This window comes from Thamnophis elegans, chromosome 12, assembly GCF_009769535.1.
Source record: "Thamnophis elegans isolate rThaEle1 chromosome 12, rThaEle1.pri, whole genome shotgun sequence".
Taxonomy (NCBI): Eukaryota; Metazoa; Chordata; class Lepidosauria; order Squamata; family Colubridae; genus Thamnophis; species Thamnophis elegans.
Window position 1 is genome coordinate 54,668,749 of NC_045552.1, and position 19,564 is coordinate 54,688,312.

The 19,564-nt window shown below is 57.2% G+C and overlaps 2 protein-coding genes across 3 annotated transcripts; both read left to right on the forward strand.

Annotated features, from left to right (window-relative positions):
- Positions 1–357: 357 nt before the first annotated feature.
- Positions 358–15,091, forward strand: FRMPD3 (FERM and PDZ domain containing 3). Its single transcript, XM_032227928.1, is given in 16 exon segments — positions 358–432; positions 435–483; positions 965–1,067; positions 1,444–1,489; positions 2,726–2,774; positions 2,777–2,829; positions 3,535–3,642; positions 4,630–4,761; positions 5,597–5,716; positions 6,568–6,704; positions 7,010–7,136; positions 8,613–8,702; positions 8,820–8,999; positions 9,161–9,328; positions 10,219–11,008; positions 11,744–15,091. Coding segments are annotated over 16 exon segments (4,851 nt in total). The 3' UTR covers positions 14,368–15,091.
- On the forward strand, positions 15,003–19,337 carry PRPS1 (phosphoribosyl pyrophosphate synthetase 1). Of its 2 annotated transcripts, XM_032227931.1 has the most exons (7): positions 15,303–15,425; positions 15,540–15,723; positions 15,802–15,900; positions 16,083–16,207; positions 17,759–17,932; positions 18,945–19,104; positions 19,183–19,337. In XM_032227931.1, exons 1-7 carry the CDS (start codon positions 15,304–15,306, stop codon positions 19,273–19,275), a joined length of 957 nt encoding a protein of 318 aa, XP_032083822.1. In that variant the 5' UTR covers position 15,303; the 3' UTR covers positions 19,276–19,337. The 2 variants fall into 2 exon arrangements, with proteins under 2 accessions (XP_032083821.1, XP_032083822.1); XM_032227930.1 differs by lacking the exon at positions 15,540–15,723 and having other exon boundaries at positions 15,003–15,425.
- The last annotated feature ends 227 nt before the right edge of the window (positions 19,338–19,564 follow it).

The following is a 19,564-nucleotide window of genomic DNA, read 5'->3' on the forward strand; positions in this document are numbered from 1 at the left end:
ACCTAACCCTAACCTAACCCTTACCTTAACTTAAAGCGCGCTTGTCGACGCGCTGTTTGCGTGCTGTTGTGGGCCCGTTGATGACGTTGCGGTTTTGTCACCACGGTTTCGTCGGGCGCGCTTTTGTCGAATCACGGAATTGATGTACTATTGAATATTCAAAAAATGTTAAGATGTAATGGTATACTTTGGGTTATACCATATGTATGTTTAAAAAAAAAACTTTCGGCAAAAAAATAAATAGAAGAGCAGAAGCTTATGCAAGAAGAGGGCGCAAGCAGCTCCCACCTCCTTTGTCCTGTTTTGTGTCTCCGCACACCCAGGCATGTGACGCAGGCAGAGCGCGGCTGGGATGCTATGGAATGTGACCAGTTGCCTGCAGAGGCCCTCCGACAGGTGAAACTCCAGCGTCACCCCATCTATGGATTCGGCGGTTTGTGGCCGGAAGTGAGAGACCGGTGGTAGTTCGCTCGGTGACCTCAGGTGCGGTGGGAAATTCCCCGAGGAGTGGGGCCAGTTGAAGATTGCAAGTACGAGGAGTGGGGCACAGAGGGGAGGAGGGTTCTGTTCACTGGGGGGGGCAGCTACATCAGGAAACACCCCCCCCCTTTCGCCAAAGGCCATAAGGGGGAACAGGAAAAAGTGGGAATGTGCAGATTTCAAAACGGGCAATTGTGATCGTTCTCAAGTCACATCATTTCAAGATCAAGAACTGTTCACGACAGAAAGCTGGGTCAACCCCCCCCCACGCCCCACCCACCCCCAATGGTAAGGGCAGCCTGTTCCAACACCAGGGATTCCAGCTGCAAAAGAGGGCACAGGGAGCGAGAGAGCGCAGCCAGGCGTGGGCTGATGTGCAGTGGGGGCCACCAGCATGTGATGGAACTATCCAAAGCCACCTGGGGACGGCCGAGCCCCCAGCTCCCCTGGCCCTGGCTCACAGCGACCCCCCCTTCTTTGGCAGGAGGGCCATCTGAGGATAAGCTGTTGGCAGGTGACCAAATATTGGCCATAAATCATGAAGATGTAAGTGACGCCCCCCGAGAGAGAGTTATAGAACTGGTCAGGTAAGAGGGGGATGCCCGAATGGAAGGGGAGGAAGACTCAGAGACCCTCTGGAGAGCCTGGACTGCTCCGGAAGGGGCTGCCTTAAGCCCACCCGGGTCTCTTCCCAGAATTGACTGCTGGGACCCTTCTGCATAATCTTTGGGGCAGGGAGAAGTGCAATCTGATCCCCCACCCCCGAGATCGAAGGCAGAAGCATCCCAAGCAAACCCATGATTGGGGGTGGGAGTAAAATAAAAACTTGAGTGTGCGGAAAGCCCGACCCCGCGGACTCAGGGAACGACTCCACTGGGGGCAGGGAGCAGCCGACGCCACCGCTTGCTTGCCGAGCTCCGCGGAATTCTCCTGAAAGCAGCCGCTTCTCCCTTCTCGTTGCAGAGGCGCCCAGGAGGCTCTCATCCTTACGGTGCTACAGACTCACCAGGTGGGAGCCAAACTTTGGGGTGGGAAGGGCACCGCGTTTATGCCAAGCGACTCTCATTCGTGCCACGTGCGAAGAAATGGCTAGACCCTAGGTTTCCTGATCCCACTTAGCCTCCCCCCCCCCCGGTTGCCTTGTGGTGCAGCCTGCCTCCTGGGGGTGGGGGAGGCAGCCTGGACGGCTCTGGCTGTCTGAATGTGCCACCCGCAAGCCAAAAAAAAATGGCCAGGGTATCAGAATGAAACTCGTCCTCTTTTCAATGATTAGCAGCATTAGCAGCAGCCGATCTTGGCTACTCCGGCGGTTGTGGTCCCTAGAAGGGCCAGGGTCTTGGGCTCATGCTTTTGCGAATGCCAAGCAGGCGGTGATCAGTGGTGGGATTCAGCCGGTCGCACCTATTCGGTAGAACCGGTTGGTAACTTTCTAAGTAGTTCAGAGAACCGGTTGTTGGAAGAAATCTTCTTTGGTTTTTTTCCGCTTTACAGGGCTAATCCTGTAAGGAAGGCAGGAAGGAAACATTCTGGTGTTGTTTCTAGCTTAATCTTTATTGCCCTGCTTACAGAAACTGCCTCTCCAGTAACCCTTATTACCATTGTAACAACTAAGGCGAAGTGCCCATCGACCTAAGTGACATTGACTTGGCCACGCCCACATGATCACATGATCACCAAGCCCCGCCTACCCACATGGTCATTAGGACAGACAGCCAGTTGTTAAATTATTTGAATCCCACCACTGGTGGAGATGTACCACTTTTCTCCTCTGTTGATAAACTGGAGGGGATAGGAAGCCACCTGGCCACCCCCTGCGGCATTCCTAGGACCTCCTGGGCCAGGGTTTCCTCCTGCCTTCTTGGGGCTCCTTCGTTCCTCCTTGGGGGCAGGGGGAACTGCTGGCATTTGTTTCCCAGACCACCAGCACAGCAGCAGGGAAATGGCCCAAGTGGCCACCTTAGTGGTGAAGGCCGGCTTGAGAAGGCTCCGGACAGCCAGCGCCTTTCTCCTTCAGAGGTTGTGTGGCCACTGACAGCAGCTCAGTGGAAGAGAGGCGAGCAGCAACCCTGCGCTCCTTTGGAGAGCAGCGTGGCCAGATCCAGCCTGGCCTCCCGTAGCCGAGCCAAAGCCCTTAGGCCACCGGAACTTGAGGGGGCGGGAAGAGGGTCCAGCCCAAGGAAACTCTCTTGGCTTGTAGGCTTCTTTGGATGGGCAAGAGCTCATCGGACGCCTCTTCTCTTTGCAGTCCCCCAAATCAGCCTTCATCAGCGCTGCCAAAAAAGCCAAACTGAGGTCCAACCAGTGAAAGTTCGCTTTTCGGAACACGTCACCATTGGCGAGACGGATCCCGTGAGTGTCTCCCCCGGGGGTGGTGGGGATTCCGTGCAGCTCCTGAGAAAGCTTGGCTCACCTCCAACCTCCCTCGCAGCCCCGTTGGGGGAAGAGCTCCCCGAGGGTCGGCAAGGAAGCGCAGTGGAGGCCAGGGTTAGAGCATGCATTATGTACCCGTCCCACGCCCAGAAGCTCCGATGTGGGGTGGGAAAGGCCTTTGAAACAGTTGAGAGGCATCTCAATTTGGTATGGCAGCAAAGGGGAGCCAGGCTGTTTCTGGGGACATCCGTCAAAGTTGCCCAGGATCTGGAGGGTAACCATTTCAATGTATGTTCTGATCCGTTCATTCCGGTCCATGTGAAAAGTCAAGGGGACAACTCTTTTGGGCCAGTCAGAAGGCAGCTGACACATCCCCACACAGCAGCTCCCCTCAGAGTCCTGGGACTGCACATGCTTGCAGCCACCTCCCTGCTGCCAGGCGCTGCCCATTGGGTGCTTTCAGCCTGCATCTGATCTGCCAGGCCAGCTCGGAGCCCCCCCTGGAGATCGGGGGTGGCAGGGGGGTACATTTGGCCAGTCCTCCAGGGTCCATTCCCCCACAACGGCTGACCCTTAAAACCCAAGTGTGGCTGATGCCGTCTCCTCTCCCCCCTCCCCCTTTCTGTTCCTCTTCCCCTCTTCTCTCTGCCCCGCCCTGCTCCTCCCTCCCGCGAGTTCCCCAAGGACATGCTGAAGAAGGAAGCGCTTCTCCTTATTCCAAATGTGCTGAAGGTTTTCCTTGAGAACGGGCAGATCAAGTCTTTCACCTTCGATGGCCGAACCACGGTCAAGGTAGGGGGCTGCCACGGGAGCCGGGCGGCCCATCAGGCTGGTCTGGAGCAGCCTTTCCTTAGTGGGAGGGACCCGATGCAAACGATGCAGCCAAGGTGAAATTTGGGGAGGGTGGGAGCAATGGTTCCCTCCTGCCTGGTGCCTGGCATCCTTCCTTTCATTCTAAGAACTGCTAAACTGCTGGGCCCCTCTCCCTGGGGAACTGTACCACGCTGGGCCTTCCTGGGAGAGGGGGCACATCTCTGAGCATTGTAGCCCCCCTCCCATTAGCTCCTCTCTCTCTCTCCTCTCTCTCTCTCTGTCTGTCCTCTCGGTCTCTCTGTATCTCGGTCTGTCTCTCTCTGTATCTCGGTCTCTGTCTTTCTCTGTCTCTGTCTCTGTCTCTCTCTCTCTGTTCTGTCTTTCTCTCTCTGTGTGTCTTTCTCTCTCTCTGTCTGTCTTTCTGTCTCTCTCCCTGTCTCTGTGTCTCTGTGTCTGTGTCTGTGTCTGTCTCCCTTTCTCTCTCCCCCCTCTTTCTCTTTCTCTCTCTGTCTCTGTTTCTCTCTCTCTCTCTCTGTCTCTCTCTCTCTCTGTCTGTCTGTCTGTCTATCTCTGTCTCTCTCTGTATCTCGGTCTCTGTCTCTCTCTGTATCTCGGTTTCTCTCTCTCTTTCTCTCTCTCTGTCTCTCTCTCTCTCTGTATCTCAGTCTCTGTCTTTCTGTCTCTCTCTCTGTCTCTGTCTTTGTTTCTGTCTGTCTCCGTCTGTCTCCCTGTATCTCTGTCTCTCTGTCTGTCTGTCTCTCTCTGTTTCCCTTTCTCTCTCTCCCGTCTCTCTCTCTGTCTCTCTCCGTTTCTCTCCCTGTTTCTCTCTCTGTCTGTCTCTCGTTCTCTCTGTGTCTCTCTGTGTCTCTCCGTTTCTCTCTCTCTCTCTCTCTGTCTCACTTTCTCTCTCTCCCCTCTCTGTCTCTCTCTCTCTGACTCTGTGTCTCTGTCTCCCTCCCTCTCCAGGATGTGATGACGACCCTCCAGGACCGGCTGTCCCTGAGGCAGATCGAGCATTTCTCCCTCGTCCTGGAATACTCCAGCCCTGAACAGAGTCACAAGTTCCTTCTCCTGCAGGACAAGCAGCCCCTGGCCCACGTAAGCCCCCTGGTTCATTCCCTCTGCGGCAGGAATTGGGCCTCCCCTGGGAAGGGCTGCCTGCTCTGCTCTGCTCCTGGCATGGCTTGCGGGAGGGGGACAGAGGGGGCTGCAGATAACACAAGGGAGGGTGGGGAATGCTCGCACCTCAGAAGACAAGGCTCACAGCTCCATTTTAATGTGCAAGCCAGCAGTGTGCTTGAGCTGCCCGAAGAGCCAGTGCGGTGCTAGGCTGCAGCGGCCGAGGTAGGGATACTGAGATGATGTCACCACTGGTCAACCACACCAGGAATAGGGTGCCCAGTTCTGTTGCGCCAAACACGGGAGAGATGAGGAGGAATTGGGAGGAGAACAGAGAAGAGCAGCAAAACTAGATGCTACAAACTGGATACGTTCAGCTTGCCCAAAGAAGGCCAAAAGCACAAATACCACCAGCTCTCCAAGCTCCCACGAGGAAAAGGAGAGTGGGATTTATTCTCTGTAGGGTAAAAGCACAACCAGCCACCAGCCAGGAGCTTTCCAGAGAGCGATCCCAGCTTGGAATATGGAGCGATTTCCTGGCTATTGAGGACAGATCACCTTCTGGAGTCGTGGAAACTCCATCACGGAGGCTTTTCAAGCCAAGATGGCTGTTGGAAAGCTGCTCTGGAAGACATCCAGTTCTGGGGAGGTTTTTGTAAGGCGATCCTGCAAAAGAAGGGGGCTGGAAGCTGGCGCTCTCAGGCTCAGAGTCTTCGGGGAGGCATAGGATGCCCTCCATCCTGCTTAGAAAAGGGATCCCCGTGTGCCAAGAGGCCGAGGGTTTGCAGGGAGGCTCCCTTCTGTTTCCCCACAGGTGGTGCAGAGGACGCACTACCAAGGAATGCGATGCCTCTTCCGTGTCAGTTTCTTTCCCAAAGACCCCGTGGAGCTGCTGCGAAGGGACCCCGCAGCCTTTGAGTACCTGTATATCCAGGTGAGCCGGGGAAGGGGGGGGGAGGAGAGGCCCAGGCACAGGGCTTCCTTGCCTACCCGTATTTGCAGCTGTGTATACCGAAACCATATCATTTATTTTATTTTATCAATTTCATATATACATTCACAATTATATGATCTCATAACTGTTAATAATATGTATTTATAACAATTTTTCCCTACAGTTGACAATATACTTGAAGATTGCTTTTTTAACATCCCATAGATCCATCTTATCTTACAACGGTCCTACTTCTTCTTCCCTCCCTCCCACTTTCCTTCCCTCGTTTCTTCTCTCCTACTCCCCTTCCTTCCTTCCCTCCTTCCTTCCCTCTCTCCTTCCCCTTCCCTCCTTCCTTCCCTCCCTTTCTTTTCTCCTTCCTTTCCCCCTTCCTTTCCTCCTTCCTTCCCCCCTTCCTTCTCTCCTACATTCCCTCCTTCCTTCCCTCCTTTCTTCTCTCCTTCCTTCCCTCCTTCCTTCCCTCCTTGCTTCCCTCCCTCCATATCAATTCCTGGCGTGTTCTTTACTTTTGAGCTCACCCTTTTCGTTCAAAATGTCTTCGTGTCTCAGAATATTTCCCATATTAATAACATTTGGATGAATCAGCGCTTCCATTGTCGAAAGACAATGGTTCCCCTCTTGCTTCGCAGCAGAGGGGTGGGCCCTCTTTCTGCATTAGCCCCGGGGGGGGGCTGCAACCACGAGCCAGCCGCCCCCGGAAGCCCAGCCGTGCTGCACCGCGGCGCTCCCAGAGGGGCTGCAAAGACCTGGGCAGGGCCTTTCTGGTAGGGGGACGCAAGGAAGCAGCTCTTCTGAGCAGCCTCTCTCCTTCTCTCTCTCTTTTTCCCCAGAGTCGCAACGATGTGATCAGGGAGCGATTTGGGATGGAGCCCAAGCCAGAAATGCTGTTCGGCCTGACCGCCCTGCACATTTACATCACCGTTTCAGCCACACGGCCCAGCCAGAAAGTCTCCCTCAAAAACGTGGAGTAGGTTCAGCAGCCAAAGCCACAGCAGTTTCCTCCCCCCTCCATCCCATCCCCATCCAAGCCCCTTCTGAGTCTCCCCCCCTTCGTAGGGATGTTCTAACAAGGCTTTGAGCCTCCTCTGGCCCCAGGACCTGATCCTGGCTCTTTGCTGACTATTTGGCCTTCCTGCCTCCCTGGTAGTAGACGCCCCATCGCCCCAAAGGAGCCAGAGGGTCCTGGGCTGCCCCTTTTAGCCCAGGGATCCCAGGGGGAGGGGCAGGAAGCCCACCTGGCCTGCCTCACCAGCTCTCTCTCCCTCCTGCTAGGAAAGAATGGGGCCTGGAGCCTTTCCTGCCCCCCTCGCTGTTGCAAGGCATCAAAGAAAAGAGCCTTCGGAAGGCCCTCTCTCAGCAGCTGAAGGCCCACCAGAACCAGCCCCCCTGGGGCACCAAGGCAAGGCAAGGGGGCAGGGAGGGAGGGCGGACAGACAGCTGGGCCCAGATGGCTGCCTGGGGGGGGGGGAAGAGTGACCTCTCTGGCCCAGAGGGGGCTCCACAGGCTGAGGGGGAAAAGCATCCTTCAACTGGAAGAGGATTCCCAGAGCTCCTCTAAGGGGTGCTGCCTCCCCCCCCACAAAGTCCCCTCCCTGGTCAAGTTGGCGTCTTTTTAAACAGCTGATAGGAGGGCCAGAGGGCATCTAGACAGACCTCAGCCGCTGTGTTACTCTGTGCAGGCTGGTGGAGGAGCAACTTAAACCTATAGCAATCCAATCAATTTCTTGGTTACCAAAACCAAGTTTCTTGCTGGAAGGTAATTAGGTAATTGGAAGCAAAATTATTCTCTGTTTCCAGGACTTGGGAGTTTTTATTCCTGATTATTAGGTGGGCCGTTATTATGTTGTTGTTGTTGTTGTTATTACTATTATTGTGGGCATGCTATTCAATGTGCATAAGTGACTAAAGATTGTACAAGGGGGCTTTCTGTTTTCTACAAACTCTCTTTCACCCCTGACGTTTCTCTGCAAATAGCAGTAAATGGCATCGGAAGATTAATAGGCAATTCTACATCAAATGTAAAATAAGCAGAAAAACCAGATTTGTCTTTTTCCGTCTTTATTATTTTTATAGATGACTCAATGTGGAAATCACATGTAATGCCCCCCCCCCATTTCCCCACAATATCCCATGAGGGGAGTTGGGCTGAGAGCGGAATCGACCCAGTAGCCAGCTTTCATGCCTAAGGGGGGGGGGGGGGGGGATTAGAACTCATCACCTCCTGGTCTCTACCTTGGTGCCTTCCCCATGACGTTCAGAGAAGGCGATTTCCACAGCTCCTACAAAGGGGTGTTGCATCCTTCCCCCAAAGTCTCCTCCCTGGCCAAGTTGGCATCTTTTTAAACGGCTGATGGGAGGGCTAGAGGGCATCTAGACAAGACCTCAGCGGTTGTGTTGCCAGCGCAGGCCTCTCACTGCAGGACTAGCTTGCATCCGTTCGTGGCTTGGCTACCATAGCACGCTCCAGGCAGAACCCACAGCAGTAGTCAAGCCAAGGAAGTTTGCTAGAGCTGAACGGCTTCGATGTCCCCGGAAAGCCATCCTTGCCCCCTGCATCAGAATGATGCTCGAGGGGATCTTGGCCCCTCGGCACACTTAACGGAGACCCTCAAGAGCCAAGGTGGCGCAGTGGTTAAATGCAGCACTGCAGGCTACTTCAGCTGACTGCAGTTCAGCTGTTCAAATCCCACCAGGCTCAGGGTTGACTCAGCCTTCCATCCTTCTGAGGTGGGTAAAATGAGGACCCGGATTGTTGTTGGGGGCGATATGCTGACTCTGTAAACCGCTTAGAGAGGGCTGGAAGCCCTATGAAGCGGTATATAAGTCTAACTATTGCTATTGCTATTGCTACCCTAACCCAATGTCTCTTCCCCAGATCACCACCACCCAAGCGAAGCTCCACTACCTGCGCATCCTGAACGAACTGCCAACCTTTGCCGGCGTCCTGTTCAGCACTGTGGGACTGGTACAGTAGTGCTGGCGTGGGAGGGAGGGGAGAGCACAGCGATGGGCCCCCAGCAACCACCACCCCCAGGGCCTGTCCCTGCCCTCCGGTCTTTGACTGCCGTCTCCTCCTGCCCAGGACGAGAAAGAGCCAGCCACCACCCTCCTGGTGGGGCCCCGCCATGGCATCAGCCACGTCATTGACCTGAAGACAAACCTCACCACCGTGCTGTCCGAGTTCAGCAAAGTCAGCAAGATACAGCTCTTCCGGGAGAACCAGGGGGTGGCCCGGGTGGAAACCAGCATCCTGGATGCCAAGGTAGGTCCAGCTGCTGCCCCCCGGCTGCCACTCTACAGGTGAGCCAAGGGCAGGGCAGCGGTGGGGCTTTTCGTGGCCCAGCAGCTTCCCTTCCCCTCCGGAGGTGGTCGCCCCGTGACCAGACAGGTTTAGGGACCCTGTGGCTTCCCTTCCCCTCCCAGCCTCTGGTGCTGCTGATGGAATGGCCGGAGGCCACCAACTTCACCTGCCTCATCGCTGGCTACTGCCGCCTGCTGGTGGACTCCAAGCGGACGATCCTCTCCCGACACCCCAGTCACCCACCACCGCTTCCACTGACCAAGGCAGGTACGTTTCATCCTCGGAGATTTGTGCCCCTCGGCCAGGTTCCCATGTTATCCCTCGACATGGGGGTTCCAACGATGGGCCTTTCCCCCCCACCAGGTGGCTCTGTAGCCGCCCCATTGGAACCTCTCAAGCATGGGGATTCCCTCCCCAGGCTGGTGGGGAGACACCCGTGTGTTGGGCACGGAGCTTTTGTGCTCCAGAGCTGCAGGTGGCAACACTACCCCCCTCCCCACGCGCACACACCTTTGCTCGCTCTACCCCCCTCCTGCAATTGTTGTCAGGGACTCAGAGGATATGAGGGGGGGGGGATGCGCAGTCTCATTGGGAGGAGTCCAAGGGCAAGAGAGGAGCCAGGAATCGGGCCTCGTGAGGGAGCTGGGAGTGTTCCCCAGCAGTCCCTCTGCACTTCCGCTGGCGGCTCTTCTGAGGGAGTCCAGAAGGGTCTTTGGCCGGGTCCCTCGAAGGGAAGCGGTCTCCCCCACAAGAAGCACCCCCACAAAGGCTCCGTGCCTGGAGCTCAGCTATTGTTCAAGGGAGCGGTCTTGTTCCGTGCCTCTTGGTGACCAGGCAAGAGTGTCTGGGCAATGCAGGGGGGGGGAACCCCTCCGGCTCCCGTCAGTTTGGGAGAAGAGTAGCCAGGCATCGACCCTGCCCCCTTCTTACCATGCGCTTCATCTTCCTTTGAGCTCCAAAACTGTCCGTTCTGCAATCCAGTGCAGAAAGTGGGGAGGGGGGCAAGGAGCAGAGGGGAGAGATGTGGCGAGGGCATCTCCTTCGGCTTCTTCTGCTCACGGGGTCCCTTGCTGATCCTTGCAGGCACCAGTCGCCTCCTTGGGAGCCACGGCAGGGGGTGCATGTTTTAACGGCCAATGTATCTTTTGCTCCAGACAGCAGCCCGTTCCTCGTCCGTCAGCCTCTGGCACCAGCAGGGCACCTGGCTAAGAAGGAGAGCAGGCTCCTGGGAGGCCCTGTCTCCAGCCCCAGAGGGGGCAGCCCTCCAGACCCCCTGGGCTCGGAGCTCCTCAGCTTTTGCTACCTGCACCTGCGGGAGCACAAGGAGCGCAAGAGCGGGACTGACGTCAATGAAAACCTGATCCTCTTCGAGGAGTCCCGGCCCCGGACCAAATCAGACCCCACCTCAGAGAGCTCCGGGCGAGAGGACGGCGAGCCCCACGGCCCAGACCAGGAGCGCTGGGCCAACAGAGCCAGGGCGTACACCCTGGACAGCCAGCAGGGCAGCCAGCCCCAGCAGCTGTACTGTGACTCTTGCAAGGCCAAAGTCAAGCGCAAGCAGCCGGCCCCTCACCGAGGCAGCAATCCCGGCTCCACCCAGGACAACGTGGTGGACCTGACCTCCCTCCCCCCTCCAGGGAGTGATGAGGAGGAGGATGAAACCACCTCCCTTCTCCCCATCACCGCACCGCCTCCCGGCTTCCAAGACAACAGCTCTGACGAGGACGACTCGAAACGTCGGGCGGCGGCAGCAGCGGCTGCCGCCATGGCCAAAGGGCAAGAGCCAGGACGCCAGCTCTGCGGCCTCCTGTACGAGGAGATTCCCGTGACGCTGATAGATAGCATGCAGACACGGACTGTCCGAGATCACGCCCAGGACCTGGACGATGCTCTGGTCTCCACACTGCAGGCCCTGGAAGCGCTGGCGGCCTCAGAAGATGGCGCACACCCTCAGCCGCAGCAGACGGCAGGTACCCCTCCTCCTTGTAAGGTGGTTCCCATCAGAACGTACCAAGCAAAACAGCACATACAGCCCCCCCAAAAAATACCCCTGCAAGTTTAGTCCAAAGTTTAGCACCGGCAGCGGCATAGGAGCATATGGAAAGGGGAGGTGGTGGAAGGACCCTCGTTCCAGGTCACAGGAGCAGTTAGTGGCTGGAGCCTTAGCTCAGAGGGCCGCCATCGGCTGAGCCTTGGAAAGACTGACTCTCCAACCCCATTTCAGAAAGAGGGAGCTGCAGCAGCAGTCCGTCCTCAGGGAAGAAACCAGAATGTGGCTCAGAAAAGGGCTCTTAGGGACATTAAGGCTACCCCCGCCAGCTCCGGGGCATCGTTCAGGGGCAGCTGGGTTGGCAGCCCAGACAACCTTATAAACCTCCTTCTGAGCCAGTGCCAGAACTTGGGCCTCCAAAAAGACAAGAGGCCCAGCAATAGCCAGCATAGGTGGCTCCTCCCGTCTACCACTTGTTTGAAACCCCACCCCCTCCCCATTTCTCCCTCAGCACAGGAGCAGCTTTGCCTTTGAAGCAGTGGTACACAAGACACGCAATGCTGTATTCCTTCCATTTCAATTAGCGGTACCCTCCCCTTCAGCCCTCTCTGGTTGGCTAGGCCAAGCAGCCGAATCCCCCCCCCCCAGGGGCTGAGGGTGGGCTTGAGCCAGGCTTTCCCCACCCAGCTAAAGAGTGTGCCTTTTTCTCCTGCAGGACTCATCCTTCTGGCCGCCATCACCCCCGAGTCATCGATGGACTCCGGCCACGAAACCAACCCCTCCGAGATCCCCCACGTTCCCGAGATTCTCGCCTCTGTGCAGCAACGTCAGAACGCCGCCTTCTTCCTGACTCAGCAGCTCAGCAAGGAAGGCCTCTTGGCCCGGAAGGACCTTCCTTTACGCATCCAGACTTCTCGGTATCGAGAGCCGGACCAGATCTCCGATGCCACCTGTGCTACAAACACGCGAGATACGGAGAAAGGCTGTGCCCAGCCCTCGCCTTCTCAGCAGTTCAATGAGCCCAATGCCAAAGGGGAAGGGCCCGAGCCCAAAGGTTCCATCCCCTGTGGGGCAGCTGAGGCCCCACACACCACGGCTGTCCCTGTCCTGGGAAACAGCCACCCAGAGAGTGGGCGGCAGGACCAGAGAGCAGCCCCCGTCCTTGTCGCCTCAAGTCTGCAGCCAGTCGGCCCCAAAGCTTCCCTTTCTGCAACATTCTTGCCAACTGAAGGCAGCGCTCCCCCCTGGGGTCCTGACCGCAGGCAGCTGTCTGGTCCCCAGCCCTGCTCTGCGGGCCGGCTCTCCCCCAGCCTTCCCTGCTCTCAAAAGCAGCCAAGCGGCGAAGTCTTCCAGCAGAACCCAGGACGCCCAGGCAGCCCCACGGAGGTGGCCCTCCCTCCCCTGCGAGCAACAGCAGCAGAAGAGGAGAAGCAGGCGGCCCAGACAAAGGGAAGGCCAGAGGGGGCAGAGGAACTCCTGTGTCAGGAAGAGGGTGGCAGGCCACCTGGCCAGAGGGAGACGCTCCTCAGCCAGGAGGAAAAGGGACAGCATGAAACGGGTGCCAGCAGCCGCAGCGCCCCGAGGCCTCCGCCCTGCAAGAGCCCACAGGCCTTCAGTAGTCCCGGAGGGGAGACTCTGAAGGGGAAGTTCCCCGCAGGTGCTCAGACCGGAAGCCTGCCCTCCACTTCCCTGCTTTTAAAAAGGTCTGAAAAGGCGCTGGCCATTGCAGCACCGGACTCGGATCTCCCGGCTAAGCCGAAAGTACCCAAAGCATCATTCCGGTTCAAGAACCTCATTTCTGCCACTTTCCCAACACGACTCAAGAGAGAGACCGACGAGCGGCAAGCTCAGCTGCAGAAAGTGAGGCAGTACGAGCTTGAATTCCTAGAAGAGCTGCTGAAGCCAAAGACCAGGAGGGAGCCCGTCTCTCCGGACCGCCTGGACCCTTCGGCCACAGGGCGCTGCGCCTGCCAGGTCCGAACCAGCCCTGTACAGACTGTGCCAGGGATGTCCAGGGAACAGAGGCGGAGTTGTGACTGCAAGCGGCTCAGCCGTGGCACCAGGCCCCTGCCCGGCCAGTCCGCAGCGTCAGGCCTGGAGAGGCCGAGCAGGGGCAGAGAGCCGCAGCAAGCAGAAGGGCCAGGAAAGTCCTCTGCCGGAGCCCTTCCAAAGGGCAGCCGGGTCAGGTCCACCAGCCTGGAATCGCGGGATTGCCGGTCTGACCCTGAAAACAGCCTGTCGTGCCTGACCACGTGTGCCTCTCCAGGGGAGTGCGTAGGAGCACCCCACTACAAGAAGTTGATGCGGCGCTACAGCGTCAGCGAAGTTGAAAAGATGGAACAAACGTCCCCAGGTTCTCCAGGCTACCTGAGCCATTACCTGCACAAGCAGCGGGAGGCCACCGCCCAGGACCCCGCCCCGAAAGGCAAAATGCAGGACCCCCACCTCACGGTGGCAGAACCCTCTTATGTTCAAGTGGCTGAGAAGAGCCAGAAAGGTGGTGCCGTGCTTCCTTTTCAGGAGGAGATCTATCCGAGCCCCCACAAACTGCCAGAGGAGGATGGAGACGGGGAGAGGTGCTGCTCCTTCCGGTACTGCTTCTACTACAGGAAGTGCGACATGACCGATGACGGGAGTGAAAAGGATGAGCTTTCTTACGCCATTCCCATGCCAATCCTCCCAGAAGGGAAGCTCAGCCACCAGGCCATCCCAGTGGTCAGCAGAACTCTCCAGGTTCTGGATGCCAGCGTCTGCAGCACTCCAGACAACCAGACCCAGGAGATAGACCTGCGGACCTCCTCCTTTGAGGGCAGCCTGGCCAAGATCCACGCCCTGAAGGGCCGTACCTACACCTGGCCCAACGGATTCCTGGCTGTGCAGCTGGACACCAGTGAACTCTTGACCATCCTTCGGCAGTGCATCATGAGCCCCCAGGCCCAGGAAGGCAAGTCGTATCTCCCTCAGTTGACCGAGTACAAGCAAGAGTTGGCCCTTAAGTTCAAGGACTTCCGGGCCTCCTGCCGCCGAGTTGCCGCAGTCAACAAGAGCCCAACCCGCATGCTGTCGGCAGTGAGTGGCAGCTTCCAGGTCCTGGGAAGCTTGATGGAGACCTTTGTGCGGCTGGTGAAGGTGGTGCGCTCGGGGTCGCAGCGTCAGGCGCTCTTGGCCCAAGTGGAAGAGATTGTGAGGAACTACACATTCTTGCTGAGAGCTGCCGAGGAGTCCACCGCCCGAACCGGCCACCGAGGGGACCAGGAAGCTGAGCAGCCGAGCCACCAATCTGCGGCCTCCATGGTGAACTCTCTCACACGGTCCTGGAAGGCGCTGATGAACAAGTAAATGGGTGTCTGTGGCCGGAGACTGCCACCGGCCCAGCCTAGACCAAGTGCCTGAATGCCCGCAGGGCTGGGAGAGCGAGCAGGGCACGCCCGGACGTCTCCTGCCTGCAACTCCTCATTTGCCCCGCGAGCCCCACCTCCTCTCCCGGATCACCCGGGGTCAAACCGGCTCAAACGCCCCGGCTGCGTCCGGGGAAGCCCAGCCCGGAGCCCCTCCTGTCCCCGCCCCCCCCCAAGAGGGACCTCCCTCCAGCCGCCACGGCCAGGAACGTCCACGTCTTCGCGGCGGGAACTGTCGCTACTGTCGCCGCCGCGCGATGTCCCCCCAGCCGGGACGGGATTCGGAGACCGGGGAGTTCCCGGTGCTTGGCCGAGCGGGACCCGCCCGCGGCTTCTAAAGGTAGCCGAGCCCAGTGCCTGGCGCGGCCCCTGCTCCCTTGGCAGCCCGGCCTCCTCCTCCCGCCGCCGCCCCCACCCTCGCGTGTACGGACCAAGCCGGTTCTCTGTCGCAAACCCGGAAGAGTAAATGAATTCCTTCCGCCTCTGCCGCCCGGGAGCTTTCCTTTCCGCAGCCCCGCCTCCTCCCCTCCCCGCGCGTGCGCGTTGCCAGGCGAGGAGCGGTGAGGTGACAAAGGGGGCGTGGCACCAAGATGGCGGGCTAGCGCGCGCGGCCCTTCCGTCGGCGCCTGCGCGTTCGGGGGGGAGGGCGCCCGTGCGTCGCACCATCTCTCTCAGCGGAGCCGGCGGCCGGAAGGGGGAGGCCGTGCGGCGCTGCGTGCGGCTGCTGCTGCTGGATCCCAAGAGCGGCGATCGGGAGCGCCGCAGGGAGGCGGCGGAGCTGCTGCCGGTGCCGCAGGGAGGCGGCGGGCCCGCGGAGCGCGCCTCGTCCTCCGCCGCCGCCGCCGCCTCGCACTGCCCGCCGCCGCTGCTGGCCAGGATGCCGAACATCAAGATCTTCAGCGGCAGCTCGCACCAGGACCTCTCTCAGAAGATCGCCGACCGGCTGGGCCTCGAGCTGGGCAAGGTCGTCACCAAGAAGTTCTCCAACCAGGAGACCTGGTGCGCGTGAGGAGCGGCGCATGCGCTGGGGGCGGGCGGGGGGGAAGAGGGCGGGGGAAGGGAGGGGATGGGGGCGGAGCCCGGCGCCACGCCCTCACGCCACGCCCCCCGCAGCGTGGAGATCGGCGAGAGCGTCCGCGGGGAGGATGTCTACATCGTGCAGAGCGGCTGCGGGGAGATCAACGACAACCTGATGGAGCTGCTCATCATGATCAACGCCTGCAAGATCGCCTCGGCCAGCCGCGTCACGGCCGTCATCCCCTGCTTCCCCTACGCGCGCCAGGACAAGAAGGACAAGGTGCCCCGCGCCCCGCCGCGCCCTCCTCCCGCCGGCCCCCGCCCGGCCCGCCCTGACCCGCCGCTGCCTCTCTTGCAGAGCCGCGCCCCCATCTCCGCCAAGCTGGTGGCCAACATGCTCTCCGTTGCTGGCGCCGACCACATCATCACCATGGACCTGCACGCCTCCCAGATCCAGGTTTGGGGCCGTGGGGATGGGGAGGGGGCTGACGCTGCAGAGGGGGCCTCCCTGGGGTGGGGTGGAGCTCTTGGGCTGCCCTGACAGGTTGGGGGCTTAAAGGATGGAGAAGGGGCCGCTCCTCTCCTGCCTCCTGGGAAACCAGCCCCAAGGAGGCTAAGCAGCTGCTTCCTTTCCCCAAGGGCTTCTTCGACATCCCTGTGGACAACCTGTACGCTGAGCCGGCCGTCTTAAAGTGGATCAAGGAGAACATCGTTGAGTGGAAGAACTGCACAATTGTGTCTCCTGATGCCGGGGGAGCCAAGAGGTGAGACGACCCCACCCCCCTAGGAACGACTGCGGTGGGGAGGCCTGTTTTGCTGAACGTGTTCAGTCTCCAATCAGGGCCCGGGTGAGGCCTTGATTAGTGACCTCCTTGAAAGGATGTGGCCGAAGTTCATCTTCCAAATTCAGAAGGCAGCTCGTGTTACTGTTGGAATTGGAATTGGAATTAGTTTATTTGTATGCCGCCCTTCTCCCTGAGGGGACTCAGGGCAGCTCACAATTCAGGGGGGAAGGGGTGGTAACAAACAAGTTATAGACATAAGACAATACATTATTAAAAGAAAGCACAACAGTCATACCATTCGGGCGGGGTTAGGGTCTTTAGCCCCAGGCCTGCTGGGACAGCCAGATTTTAAGGGCGGTGCGGAAGGTCTGAAGGGTGGTGAGGATACGAATCTCCACGGGGAGTTCGTTCCAGAGGGTCAGAGCAGCCACCGAGAAGGCTCTCCTCCGGGTAGTTGCCAGCCGACATTGGCACTGTTGCCTTTCCGTGTGATGTTTCTTCTGGTGCCTTGGCTTTGTGTAGTGCTAAGGGTCAGAGAGAGAACCCCAGTCAGCAGAGGACGTCTGTGTGTGATCCCCAGGTTCCCATCTGACGGTTTGGCTTTTGAAAAGGTGGTTGCATTCATACAACGCTTTGACTGGGAAACCCTTTCGAGAAACGGGTTTTCTTTTGGCCAGCTGTTGGCTCTGCTGCTTCTTGGAACCTCGGAAATGGAGCAAGCGGGCTCTTCTGATCCTGTCACGATCCTCTAGGCATTCCTAAATAATAAAAGAGGGCTCTTATTGTGAGGATTGTAGGGCAGCCATTGTGCCGTATTTGCATGTTGGTTACGGGGGCCTGTGCTGTTGGCAGAGTTCACAGTAGCCTCGCTCAGCCTGGTGTTTTTGGATGAATTTGAGGTGGCAGTGCTGTTAAGAATACAGGAGTTGCTGCCATGTAACTGGCAGGCATAAGAAAATACAATACAATAGCAGAGTTGGAAGGGACCTTGGAGGTCTTCTAGTCCAACCCCTTGCCTAGGCAGGAAACCTTATACCGTTTCAGACAAATGGCTATCCAACATCTTCTTAAAGATTTCCAGTGTTGGAGCATTCATAACTTCTGGAGGCAACTTCTGTTCCACTGATTCATTGTTCTCACTGTCAGGAAATTCCTCCTCAGTTCTAAGTTGCTTCTCTCCTTGATTAGTTTCCACCCATTGCTTCTTGTTCTTCCCTCAGGTGCTTTGGAGAACAGCTTGACTCCCTCTTCTTTGGGGCAGCCCCTGAGATATTGAAAGACTGCTATCATGTCTCCCCTGGTCCTTTTTTTCATTAAACTAGACATCCCCAGTTCCTGCAGCTGTTCTTCATATGTATTAGCCTCCAGTCCCCTAATCATCTTTGTTGCTCTTCTCTGCACTCTTTCTAGAGTCTCCGCATCTTTTCTACATCGTGGCGACCAAAACTGAACGCAGCATTCCAAGGGTGGCCTTACCAAGGCATTTACCCTTCCCAGAAATTGACAGTATGGGCCTTTCTCTCTCCACAGAGTGACCTCCATTGCTGATCGGCTGAATGTGGACTTTGCCCTTATTCATAAAGAGAGGAAGAAGGCCAGTGAAGTAGACCGCATGGTGCTGGTGGGGGATGTGAAGGACCGGGTGGCCATCCTGGTGGATGACATGGCAGACACCTGTGGCACCATCTGCCATGCAGCAGACAAGTGAGTATCCTGCCAGAGTGTAGGCAGCCATCTGGGGTCAAGGGGGTGAGTGGCTTCTTCTGTCCTGGCTGATTCCTCCTCCTCCTCCCTGGCCGCCTCCTGCTTTTTTGAATGCAGTTTTGTCTGCTGAAAGCAATCAGATGCTTATGGGCCGGGAGGCTATGCGAAGGTACTAATGGCGGGTTTAGAGTGCTTGCTTTCTTTAAAGATAAGAGCCGAGGTGGCGCAGTGGTTAGGGTGCAGTACTGCAGGCCACTTCAGCTGACTGTTATCTGCAGTTCAGCGGTTCAAATCTTACCGGCTCAAGGTTGACTCAGCCTTCCATCCTTCCGAGGTGGGTGAAATGAGGACCCGGATTGTTGGGGGCAATATGCTGACTCTGTAAACCGCTTAGAGAGGGCTGAAAGCCCTATGAAGCGGTATATAATTCTTTTATTTATTTATTTATTTATTTTATTAATTTCATATATACATTCACAATTATATGATCTCATAACTGTTTTTAATAATATGTATTTATAACAATTTTTCCCCTACAGTTGACAATATACTTGAAATTGCTTTCTTACCATCCCATAACTCCATCTTATCTTACAACATTCCTACTTCTTCTTCCTTCCCTCCTTCCTTCCCTCCTTCCTTCCCTCCTTCCTTCCCTCCTTTCTTCTCTCCTTCATTCCGTCCTCCTTCCCTGCTTCCTTCCTTCCCTCCTTTCTTCTCTCCTCCTCTCCTTCCTTTCCCCCTTCCTTTCCTCCTTCCTTCCCCCCTTCCATCCCTCCTTTCTTCCCTCCTCTCCTTCCTTCCCTCCTTCCTTCCCTCCTTTCTTCTCTCCTTCTCTCCTTCCTTCCCTCCTTGCTTCCCTCCTTCCTTCCCTCCTTCCTTCCCCCCTTCTCTTTCTTCTCTCCTTCCTTCCTTCCTGAAGCTGTATATAAGTCTAACTGCTATTGCTATTGCTAGATGAGCAGCTGGGCTCACCCAGTAAACGCTGCATGTTTTGTCTTCCCCCCCCTAGGCTGCTTTCAGCTGGGGCTACCAAAGTTTTTGCCATCCTGACTCACGGGATCTTTTCCGGGCCAGCCATTTCCCGAATCAACCACGCCTGTTTTGAGGCAGTTGTAGTCACAAACACCATCCCCCAGGAGGAGAAGATGAAACACTGCCCTAAAATCCAGGTGCGGCTGCAGAAGAAAAGGAGGCTCTGGGCAACTCGCGGGCTCCAGATAACTTGACTCTCTTCTTCTTCCTTGCAGGTGATCGACATCTCCATGATCCTGGCCGAAGCCATCAGGCGGACTCACAATGGGGAATCTGTCTCTTACCTCTTCAGCCACGTCCCTTTATAATTGTAGATGCCGCTGCTGCTTTGGGTGGCTTTTTGAAAAACCAAAATTTGTTTTTAAGTTCAGTAGATGTTGCTTGTTTGATTGCCCACCCCTCTTCTTTTCCACTTCTCAGTGTTTGGAGGGGGTGGGAGGGGTGGGGGGAGATCACGATTCACATTCTCAGCCTGTCCATTGACCGGGGTGCTTTTAGACAAATTTTAGGGCTTTCTTGTGAAGTTATCGGCCTCATAACTCGGAGAATAGAACCAGCGGTTTTCGGGCGTCCATCCCGTGTCCTTGGGAGAGTGTG

Excerpts from the sequence above, each read along its gene's own strand:
- PRPS1 (XM_032227931.1), top strand. The coding sequence starts at position 15,304 with ATGCCGAACATCAAGATCTTCAGCGGCAGCTCGCACCAGGACCTCTCT. Across the intron at positions 15,901-16,082 it reads TGCACGCCTCCCAGATCCAG|GGCTTCTTCGACATCCCTGT; the intron begins GTTTGGGGCCGT and ends CCTTTCCCCAAG. Across the intron at positions 17,933-18,944 it reads ATCTGCCATGCAGCAGACAA|GCTGCTTTCAGCTGGGGCTA; the intron begins GTGAGTATCCTG and ends TCCCCCCCCTAG.